At 41.0% G+C, this 12,022-nt stretch overlaps 1 protein-coding gene across 2 annotated transcripts in view; it reads right to left on the bottom strand.

The window, feature by feature from the left end:
* Positions 1 to 12,022, bottom strand: part of DOCK4 (dedicator of cytokinesis 4) — a 469,573-nt gene that overhangs the window by 212,589 nt on the left and 244,962 nt on the right. For both annotated transcript variants that reach the window (XM_047763518.1, XM_047763519.1), the window contains exons 10-12: positions 11,335 to 11,395; positions 6,411 to 6,543; positions 2,386 to 2,474 (exon numbers count right to left, since the gene is read on the bottom strand). In XM_047763518.1, coding sequence (XP_047619474.1) covers positions 2,386 to 2,474; positions 6,411 to 6,543; positions 11,335 to 11,395 — 283 coding nt within the window. The remainder of the gene's footprint in view (positions 1 to 2,385; positions 2,475 to 6,410; positions 6,544 to 11,334; positions 11,396 to 12,022) is intronic.

Below are 12,022 nucleotides of genomic sequence, written 5' to 3'. Positions count from 1 at the left end.
ATTCAAACAACCCAATGACAGAAGAATTTTAAGGCATAGTGGAAAGAGAAAAGGCTAGGTATTTGATAAGGAGTTTGGAAAGAAGTATATTGGAGCCGGCCAACATGTCCTGCTTAGTCAGCGTTGCATCTATGACAATAAGGAGGAAAGGGAATACATGGGAAAAATCAGAAGGGCAAGGTTAGTTTTATATTTATTTATTCACAGAGGCAAATGCAAGCAAATTAAGAGTAATGGGACTCTTGGGGAGAAAGAGAATGATATTTAATAGCTACAGACTTCTCTACCCAAAGTCAGTGAGCAGAAGGAAAAGAGCAAGGCATAACGAATATTTGTGAGGCCTCAAAAGAACTTAAAATTCTTTAAATCGAATCCAGAGCAGCATGATCTAATAGAACTATAATATGAGGTATCAATGAAATTAAAATTTTTCTAGTAGCCTTGTTAAAAAAATAAAAAGAAACAAAATTAACTTCATTTTACTTAATCCAGTATATCCACAATATTACCTTTGAACATATAATCAATACAACACCTCAATCCCAAGTACTAGCCTCATATCTAATGCTCAACAGGCCAGGTGGGCTGGTACCCATCAAACTGGATAGCACAGATACAGAATACATTTAATAATAAAAAAGAGTTCATAGTATCCAGAAATACCAGGAGTTCCTGTTGTGGCTCAGTGGGTTAGGACCCAGTGTTGTCTCTGTGAGGATTTGGATTCAATCCCTGGCCTCGCTCAGTGAGTTAAGGATCCAGCATTGCCACAAGCTGTGGCACAGGTCACAGATGTGGCTCGGATCTGGTGTTACTGTGGCTGTGGTGCAGGCCACGGCTGCAGCTCCGATTCAACCCTTGGCCCAGGAACTTCCACAGGCCATAGAAACAGCTGTGAAAAGAAAAGAGGAAAAAAAAAAAAAAAGGCGGGGACTGGGGAGGAAGAAACACCAAAAGGCCTGAACAAAACTACTAGATTTGGCTAGAAATTTGCCCATGAATTTGGCAAGGTAAGTTTTTTTTAAAAAAAGCAGCTGCTCTACCACCTCACTGAAGGAACATTTAAAATAAATCATTTGGTCCCTACACAGCAAGTGTTATTGTAATTCTTTCACAGAAAGAATAAAGACAAGTGTACCACAGCAGTGTCTGAAGAGTTCTTATTACTTCGTGTTGTATTCCACTGCTAAAACCTCCTGGTTCTTCAGAGACTCTGCCTTCAGCAGTAAGTGCAAGTCTTTTGTTTAATTAGTGGTAGATACAGGGCTTTGTGTGAATCCAATAAAAGCCAAGTTACCTCCCCAACTCTGGGGAGATGGAGGAGAAATTAGACCTCACCATTCACTGTGGCCTGAAGCACTGCCACATGTGAGCTGTGGATACGTATGGCTCTAATGGAACCAAACCACACAGTTTCTGTCTGTAGTTACTTATTCTTTGTGGGTTGTTGTGGCCTGGCAACATGTGCACAGGTCTGAAAAAAAACGTGGTCTAAATTTAAATTTGGGTTCATCTAATTGCCAGGCAAGCTGGATTATAACACAAGCATCTCCATTCGGGGTACTTAAAAAGCCAGCCACACGAAACAATGCATTCAGTTCAAATAAGAGCTAATTTGATCTGAAGTTTCTTTATGTCAATTTTAAAGCACACAACTCCGTCGTTTATTTTGCTTCCACATGGGTTTGAAGGTGGAACAGGGAGCAAACAACATTCATGAAATTTTTGTCTACGAATCAAACCTAAAGACGTCACTCTGCATACTATATAATCTGGATATGCTATGTTATAGTACAGTAAATAGTATATTACCAGTATAAGACTATTTGCCATATACTATGTTACATATAACTTATAATGCTACATTATATTTCAGATCCTGCTGAATAAGCATGCCCATGTTTTTCTCTACATAACAATGCCTTCAGCATTATATTCTTTCTTAGCCAGTTTCAATATCTGAACGTGCATGTTTATTTTCTAGTACAATATAGTTGCTTGCAACTTAGAATCAGTGAAGCATGTTTTTCCTGGATCTTGCTGACAATTTCCTGTTCATCAAACACATCCCACACAACAGTCACAAACCCAGGCATATTTATCTTGTGGTTTTTAGCAATCAGTAACAACTTGGAGGTCTCAAGACTTGGCACTATGGAACAAATTCAGATGCTCTGCCTTGATTAAACCAGAACAGAATATATATATTTAGCAAGTTATAGCTACGAGCCTATCAAAGAACAGGGCGATGTATCAGAATGATGACTAAAAAGCATTTTTAGGGAGTGAGGAGAGAGAAAAACAAAGGGCTGATCATTTTCTTCCTACACACATAATAAAAGCACCTGAAATGAAAAGTGTAGAGAGTTAGCCAGCAGCACATACCTGCATTGGAGCCAGTCAAATTATAACGTGCATTCAACTTCTTGATGATGTTCTCATGGATTTGGTACCACTCACTCTCTGTATTACACCTGGGAAAACATGACCATTCTGTTAAGCTTTGGTGATGCAAGAGATGACCTTAATAGCACATCTGCCCTTCTTGTTCTAAGTACTACAATGAACTTCCTTAAACCTCCTTGGAGCTCTCAACAATCCACTGCAAGTGATGATCATTTTTGGCCTATTGGCCTCCAAATGAGCAGGAAAGACAATATCTGCTACTGTATGACCAACTACTTCATGCCAGAAGGGGCTGGGATGAGCAATTCAGATTATGAGAGCCCCCATCCCCCAAATCTCAGAGAACAATGCATACAATGGAAGGAAGCACAGACAGAGTCTGACTCCCTGGATTCAAATCCTCACCATTAACTGAAATATTCTCTGGGCAAGTTATTTATGCTCTCTGTGCCTTGATTTCTTTATCAATGAAGCCAGGGTAATATACTAGAATATTAAACCAGCTTGGGCTTAAGATAAAGCCTGGTACATAGTAAATGCTCAATAAATGTTAGTTCTCATTAGCGAGTCTCCACCTATTATAACATGATCAAGTTGGCTGGCATCAAAATGCAACAAATCAAGCAAAATGCAACTGAGGTTAACACAACCTGCACTGGCAAAAGGCTGGCACAATTCACTGACAGATATTTAAAAGTAACCCTCCCCAATTTTCTACTTCTAGGCCCAAAGGCATCTCTCCATCTTCTCACCCTCACCGCCATTGGGACCTTGGTCTTTTTAGCTCTTGCCACTCACGGCTCATGTTATCTTTGTTTACGTGTATAGCTCACCCAGGAGCCCCTGAAAGCTCTTGAGGATTGGATCTAGGACTGGTAGGTATATGTTCCCTTCAGTACTTTGAACACTGTGGGTACTTAAAAGATATCAGCTGCGTGAATGACCAGATGGATCTCCTCTGGACTGGTAACTCCTGATGGTTTGTAAATATCTGGGTCTGCCCTCTCTTTACTGCTGGGATGTCCCCACTTAGGCCAGGGAGAGTCTCCTTCATCTGGATGTATTTGTGAATTCACTACTATGTTTTGTTTTGTTTCTTTCTTTTGGCCACGCCCTTGGCATGTAGATGTTCCCGGTCCAGGGATGGAACTTGCAACACAGCAGCAACCCAACCCTCTGCAATGACAATGCTGATTCTTAACACACTGTGCCACCAGGGAACTCCTACCACTGTCTTTTGTTAGCCATAAATGCTCTTTCCCAAAAGTCCTGAGTATCAAAGATTCTATACACTATCAATCAAAATGTCCCTCAGTATAAAGTCCTTTTCCTTATGATTTTGTCTACAGCCAGTAATTCACAATTTGCTTACATATTTATTTATTTCATCACCATAGGCTTTTCCAGGACGAATATGATGGAGTTTATTTTTGAATCGGTTAACAGCAGGACACCAAACAGAGCACTGAACCTTAGACGGCTGGAAAATTAAGATGAAATGAAACCATCCCACCTGTCCAGCTGTAGGAAACCAAACTGCCATTTAGTACATTCTGCCTCTAGTTTTCTTAGTTCAGCTCAGTGGGGAAGGAAGAAAAATGGCTTGCTCCCTATTAGGTAGGAAGTGACTCCAGAATTCATGTTTTTAACCTGTAAAACTCCCAATAAAATAAAATCTCCAGAATTCATGTTTTTAACCTGTAAAACTCCCAATAAAATAAAATCTCTTAAAGGACGTGCCTGCCCTAGGCAGGCAAGGTATTTGTTACTGTTCTCTGTTTGCATCTCAGATAGGGTTGGGATTCAGTCACCTTAACTAACAGAAATTTCTTCCGCAGTATTTCTAGCAGGCCCATCCTTAAGACGTTTTACCAACTTTGACAGTTTATTTTTAATCTATAATGACTGTGCTCACCCTGTAATAGATTCATAATTGACCAAACTAGAATTTTTAAGGGATCTCTCTTGCAGCAAGAATAACCCCAGACCTTATTTGACACGTATGAAAAAACAGGCAGTAACAACCACAAAGAGCAGTTTGATTTATTTTATGAGAGTAACTGTCTCACATAGAGCTGGAGCTATGGGTCTTCCTTGGCTGGCTGCACGATCAGGGGTGATGCATGGAACTTAGGGTCCCTTCATTTTTTCCAATGGTGAGATAAATCTAACACAGGCTACCCACAGCTGGAAAGACCACTCTAAAAAGCAGTGAGATAGTGTTCTTAAGGAATTTTCATTTTCTTAAAAAGCAATGCTACCTAACAGCATCATTTTAACCTGATGGACAGGTGTGGAGTAACAACTGGAAACATACAACCTCATAACATACAGTCCTGACTTCACATCTGGTTCCTATTCTGATCAGCCAGGCGACTTAGGGCATTATGCAGCTTCTCTGTCCCCTTATGTGGAAAGTGGAGCCAACTTATCATGAGGGTCAAGTGATATGATACAAGTAAAGTGCTTAACACAGTTCCTCACAAGTAGCAAGCACACAGTAAATGGCAGATCATCAGTATTGGTGTAAATAAATTACATTTTATGATCACCAACAGGGTTTAGGAAGAGGATTATCAAGGATTTAAGCTCGACCATGTGATAAAAAGAGTAGCATGATTTACTTACTACCCACCAGGTTCACCAGAAGTCTTGACGTTTAAAATCAAGGTCATAGACTTTATCCCTCTTAGGAGTGATAAAGAGAGTTTCCAGTCCTAAACCACAGGCTATAAGCAAGTCTTTGTCAACTAATTAGCAAACGTGTGTCACAGGTCCTGGGGACTCTGGGGAGAGGATGGGATAAATCCATGAAACCCTGCAGCTGTGGTCAAAAAGCAATTTGAACTATATGTCCCGCAGGCAGTGCGCCACGTGCATTCCCTCCACATATGGAAAAACTATTGGCAAGCACTGGGTATAGCAACTCAATGGCCAGAAGAGAAAACTAAAGCAAGCTCGCTCATGGAGGTGGGCAGCGGCACGGTCCTCAAACTAGGATATGGAAACCAGCGCCCCCATTTCTCAGCCCCCCAGGGGTTTGCTCTGAGGATGTCACTGTGAATCAGCTGTCAGTTTTCCAACCCGTCGGTAGGTCCTCAAGGTGGGGTCCTCCAAAACCAGGCACATTTCAAACATCATTTCACTTAGGATGTGGAATATATTAAGTGCTTCTCTTAGCGGAGTGTTTAAGTGGAACCCTGTCTGCCCCTACTGACCTGCAAAAAACAATGTAAGTCCTAAAGCACATTCTAAGGACTTTATGTGGAAATGGGGTCTTCCCACAATTAATTAGGTTAAAATTAGGTCTTTAGGGTGGGCTCTAACCCTAAATAACTGTGTCCTAATAAAAAAAGGGAAATTTGGTTACAGACACAGTCACACAGGCATAAAGCCACATGGAGATGAAGGCAGAGATCAGGCGATGCATGTCCAAGTCACGGATTATCAACAAATCACAGGAAACAAGGAGAAAGGGGCAGGGAACAGATTCTGCCCCACAGCCCTCAGAAGGGCAGCCCTCCCCTTGACCTGGGATATGTGGTCCCCAGAAACATGAGGCGATACATTTCTATGGTTTAAGCCCCGTGTTTACAGTGCTGAGTTAGGGCAGCCCTAGCCAACTAGTAATTCATCAAGTAAGAGGGAAATCACCCAGCCTGAACTTCCTTTTCCTAATTCGAATTAGTTTAAAAACAAATGAACCCTCTGAGGGTAAAGAGAGGTTAGGTTTTAAATTCACAGGAGGTACTCTTCGCAGTGAAGGGTCCACCCAACCGTCTCTATTCTCTTGATTCTTGATTTCCTAATTCCTCAGACAAGCAAATGATGACATGTGAGCTCACCTGTAGCAAAGCTACAGATTGTTGAGTTTTTGAGGAATGGCTCAGAAACTCAACACCTTCCTTGCTCTTCCATTACCCACAGAAAGCAGGACACCCAAACAGGACGCCCATGTGTCCCTGCACCCGCCCCAGCCCACCACCCCAACGCAAGCTTCTTACATGTACACTTTCAGGATGAGGTCATCCTTGGTCTCTCCCGTCAGCAGGTCAGCAATGCTAAGAACTGCACAGCCAAAGGGTCGCCGGTACTGGACGCTACAGGCATTCTTTTTTTCACCTGCCCCCATTCGACCTGTTTAATTAAAAAGCACACACAGCCCGTGGAGGCTTGTGATGAAGCCGTCTTGAACAGAGAACATACAGGTACAAGATGGGCCATGTGAAACATAACTGAATGCTGGAAAAGACACAGATTTGGGGCAACTGAAGATGTTGCTTAGGTCTGGACTCTCCCCTCCAGCCACCTAGCTGTGACCTTCAGCATGCAGTGTCAACTCTGGCCATCAGATGCCATCTATACGACCTGAAGACTGGAGGTAAGCCAGTATTTGGGCACCTGCCCCCTAGGATACATAAAGGCATCCCAGGGGGCTTGCATTTAAAAAAAAGCAGTACTGGAGCCTCTTTCATATTCTATTTTTTAAAACATTTCCATATTAAAAAAAAAACTATTTCAAATATTTCACCTTTAAAAGGTTTGAGATGCCTGAAGATATAGCAAATAAGCACAGGGGATCAAATGAGCATGTGTCTTCCTCATTTTGTTCTCAGACTGAAATCTCCTGAGATAGATTTCACTCTGAGCAGTTTCAACTACTTTAAATTGTCATACATTTTCAAATGTGTTGTTGAGATCCTATTTTAATTTACCATTGTACTGAATCACAAATGAGTTATTTTGGAGACAAAAAGTGAAAGCACACTAGAGCTATAATGTAACAAATTAGTGTGAGGAAAAATAATGAAAAAAAAAAATCGGCAAGTCTGTTTCCAGAGGCTTGGTGACAGATCCGTAAGTGGTTTCCAACTGAGTGGAATTCTCCTATAGCACATCTGGATGACTCCAGCACTTTCCAAGTCCAATGTTAAATAGAAAAAAACAGAGGGATGGCAATATCCAATTTGGCTTCCATTCTTCAGGAATATAGGAAAATTGCCTCTGCAATGTATCATCTTCAGCGAAATGCTTACAAATAGAAGCTGGAATACCACTTAAGGTGGTAGAAAGCACAGAAGAAACCAGTTTAAAAAAAAAAAAAAAACTTCTGAAATAATGAATAGGATTTTTCCATTTAGAAGTTCCTGTTGAAAGACTGGTGGATGATGGCTTTGAAATGGTTTTTCTTGGATGATGTCTCGTCATCCTCGGTATATCATTAATATATTGGTTAACAGTCCTAAGGATAATACGAATGTGGAGTTAAAATGGAATCATATATTAGATCAGACATTGTAAGAAGAATTGAGAGGGTTCCTCTGGGAGGTCGGGGGCTGGGGTTCACTATGTGATACACATGACTTGGTGGGTCACTAGGTAATATCATGTAGGTAAAAGCTAATTCAGAGGGTGAAACATAAACTTGACTTCGGTGAATTCAAGAATAACAAACAGGAGTTTCCCTCGTGGCTCAGTGGTTAACAAACCTGACTAGGATACATGAGGACGGGGGTTCGATCCCTGGCCTCGCTCAGTGGGTTAAGGATCTGGTGTTGCTGTGGCTGTGGCGTAGGCCAGCAGCTGCAGCTCCAATTCAGTCCCTAGCCTGGGAACCTCCATATGCCACAGGTAAGCTCTTAAAAAAAAAAAAAAAAAAAGAGAGAGAGAGAGAGAAAGAAAAAAAAGAATAACAAGTAAAATAGGAATGATAAATGTAACGAAGGCTCTAGTAGGACCAACACTTATAGGGCTAGGGTTGCTCCCTCAATTAAAGGGATTAGTAGGTATCTGGCTGTAATATTAGCCACTGGTCATACAGCAAGGGTTACTGATTAGGTGAATAAGCTGAGAGTTCCAGTAATTACTAATATAATGATAAAAGAGATGGGTGTTCCTTGCGGTAGAAAATGGGTTAGAGATGCTATTGTTTTGTGGTGCAAGCCAGTGGTGACCATTCCTACTCAGAAAGGGATAGCTACTCCTACATTTACTGACAGTTGGGTGGTGGGTGGCAAAAGACCTACTAGGTTTCTTGAGCCAAGTAAGTGATCGAAGTGTCAGCATCAGATAGAAGCTCAGGTCTGCCCTTAACAGTTACGAACAGCCATTATTTGTTTTGATGTAACTTGAACTCATCACTGTTGAACAGAAACTTGACAGTTACGATGAATCAGTTGGGTGTGAGGACACTATTTTTTTCTTTTTTTCCTCCTCTTCTTTCCAATCCAAGATCTGGGCTTGGATTCCGAGGCAGGTGCTGTGACTCCTGCCCTCTGCAGCCTGTGAGGGGCAGCATGACCTATACTTACTAGAGCTGGAACAAAGAACATTCTAAAGTGGTTTACTTTTTCCCTCAACGCTGTAGAAGATTACATTCCGGTTTTAGCAATGTTTACATGAAGAGATGCAAAACCACAGTTCGAGTCAATAATCGCTATTACACATTTGAATAAATTTTTATAAACCTACAAAGAATTACATAAACTGTACACCCTGCCATCCTGGAAACAGACAGAGGCTTGTTCTCAAAAATACACAGCAACACTCATTTCGACTTTTCCAATGTTTTAAAAGCTTCTTTCCAATTTTCTCCCCACATGCTCATCTATAAAAAGGAAATTAAAACCGAAAACAATTTAGTTTTTATTTCTATTGTCCCTCAGATGGGTTTTCAGAACACAGTTTTATGAGAAAAAATATACAGAAAACCTATGTTGAAATGACAAGTTTTAGTCCCTCTCAATGCACAATGTGGCTCTCGTGTACATAAAATAAAAAATCTAGAAAAAATAAATGTCACTGTGCAGGACTGCATAACGAGATATTACTGTTCTGCAGAAGTATTCCCCAGCAAGGAAGGCAGCATGGATAGTGAAAAAGTGGGAACCAGTTCCCAGTATCAGCAGAGTAGCTTTAATAGAAAAATGATAGAGTCCACACCACTCCTCCTATTATCTAGTTCCTTGACCATAAAATGCCTACTTTCAGAGGCCTAATGTGTGTAAAAACCAGTGACCATGTCCTGGCTCTGATGTGCAAGTTCATTGTAAAACACTTAGTGTGTCCTGTCAGATGTTAAAAAATGTTATAAATGTTTCCAGAGTCAAATCATTTGGAGAAAGCTAGGGTCAACAAAGTTAGAGAAGCATTTTAATTTTTCCCTGCAGAACTTCTCAGACCTTGGAATAAGCTGATAAAATTATACAAGAGAAAAAATATATATAGTATTCAGTAAAATATATATATATATATATACAGCAGTCAGTATTTCATTACTCTCAGAGCACTTGCTTCAATAATGCCCTACAGCCTTCTGCACCTTGGAAAATGCCAGTTGGTACAGAATTTTCATAAACCTGTAGGAAATCTAGCTCTCCAAAGTTTAATTTATGCTGAACTTGGTTGTAGATTGCTCAGCCTTTAGTTGTGAATTTTGTTGTTTTTAGGAGATAAGTTGAGCTCCAGTACTTCCATTCTGCCATCTTAATCCCATCTCTCCTAATTTATGCTGAATTTAAAAAGACAAATATCAGGTTTTAGAATCAAATATGTTGCTCAACATTGCTAATCATCAGGGAAACACAAATCAAAACCACAATGAGATATCACCTCTCAGCTGTCAGAATGGCTATCATCAAAAAGTCTACAAACAACAAATGTGGGTAAGGATGCAGAGAAAAGGGAACCCTTGTACCCTGTTGGTGGGAATGTAAGTTGATGCAGCCATTGTAGAAAATAGTTTGGAGTTTTCTCAGAAAACTAAAAATAGAACTATTATATGACCCAGCAATGCCCCTCCTGGGTATATATCTGAAAAAAACAAAAACATTAATTTGAAAAGATACATGTACCCCAGTGTTCACAGAGGCATTATTTATAATAGCCAAGACATGGCCACAACTTAAGTGTCTATCAACAGGTGAACTGATAAAGATGTCCTACATATATACAAGGAATACTACTCAGCCATAAAAAAGAAGCAAATTTTGCCATTTGCAGCAATATGAACAGATTTTGAAGGCATTATGCTAAGTGAAATAAGTCAGACAAAGATAAATACTGTATGATATCACTTACATGTCGAATTAAAAAAGGAAAAGCCAGTGAATGTAACATAAAAGAGGCAGACTCACAGAGAACAAACTAGTGGTTACCAGTGGAGAGGGGAGGGAATGGCATCACAGGGGAGTGGAAGGCACGAACTACTGGGTGTAAGACAGGCTCAAAGACGTATTGCACAACACAGGGAATATAGCCAGTATACTGTAATATCTATAAATGGAGATCATCTTTAAAATTTTTAAAAAATAGGAGTTCCCGTCGTGGCGCAGTGGTGAACGAATCCGACTAGGAACCATGAGGTTGTGGGTTCGATCCCTGCCCTTGCTCAGTGGATTAACGATCTGGCGTTGCCGTGAGCTGTGGTGTAGGTTGCAGACGCGGCTCGGATCCCGCGTTGCTGTGGCTCTGGAGTAGGCCGGCAGCTCCAATTGGAACCCTAGCCTGGGAACCTCCACATGCCGTGGGGAGCAGCCCTAGAAAAGGCCAAAAGACAAAAAAAGAAAAAGAAAAAAAAAGTTTTGAATAAAAATCTATTTAAAAAATTTTTAAAAACCTAGGTGTAATTATCAATAAAAGGATAGCCAAAACCTCAAAGACATTTTTAGAGTCCAACAAAACAAAATGAAACACAAGAAACTGTCTAATGGCGTATATGGGAAGAGAACAAAATCTATTTATGGTAATTTAGGAGGTGCTGTGTGAGTTTGGAGAAACTAAGGAACAGTACCCCAATTCTGCAATTCCTGAATTCAAGTCTGGCTCTGATTTCTTTCTGATGCAGACAGCACGTAAGTCACAAGTACAGGGAGCCCCCTCAGCAGTTCTCCCTCCTGGTCCCACCACAGCAACAGGCGGCATACCCACCGATTCGGATGATGTGCACAGTGATATAGATGTCCCTTCTCAGCTCGCTGCTGCCCAAGTCCTACCAAAAAAACCAAGCCTGGTTATTTGAGAACTCACCATTTGTGCAGAACCATTTAAAAGGCATAAAGAACAAGAAAGACAAAGACGAACCTAGACAGTCTATTTTTTTTTTGTCTTTTTGTCTTTTTAGGGCCACACCTGTGGCATACGGAGGGTCCCAGGCTAGGGGTCCAATTGGAGCTGTAGCTGCCAGCCCACACCACAGGCACAGCAGTGCAGGATCCAAGCCAGGGCTGCGACCTACACCACAGCTCACGGCAATGTCAGATCCTTAGCCCACTGAACGAGGCCAGGGATCGAACCCTCGTCCTCATGGATGTGAGTCGGGTTCATTAACCACTGAGCTACGAGGGGAACTCGCAACCTAGACACTCTTAATGGAATTTTTATAGCAGAAGCATAGAGTTCAAATCCTGTTCTAAAAATAGCCCTCCAATCAACTTTAAGCCTGCCGATCTCAAATCAAACTTAAATGAAAAGCCCATTCTTATTTCAGGCTCTCACTCACTCATTCTTTAAACATTTATTAAGTACATACTAAATACCACATGCCAGGCTGAGCCTTGTCACCCTTGTGATTTGGCCAGAGGGGACAGGCTAATACACACTAAGGGACAAAGATGTG

The sequence above is a fragment of the Phacochoerus africanus genome, chromosome 16 (genome assembly GCF_016906955.1).
Source record: "Phacochoerus africanus isolate WHEZ1 chromosome 16, ROS_Pafr_v1, whole genome shotgun sequence".
Classification (NCBI taxonomy): Eukaryota; Metazoa; Chordata; class Mammalia; order Artiodactyla; family Suidae; genus Phacochoerus; species Phacochoerus africanus.
Note: the sequence above shows the minus strand (reverse complement) of the source record. Positions and strands in the feature narration are given on the sequence as shown.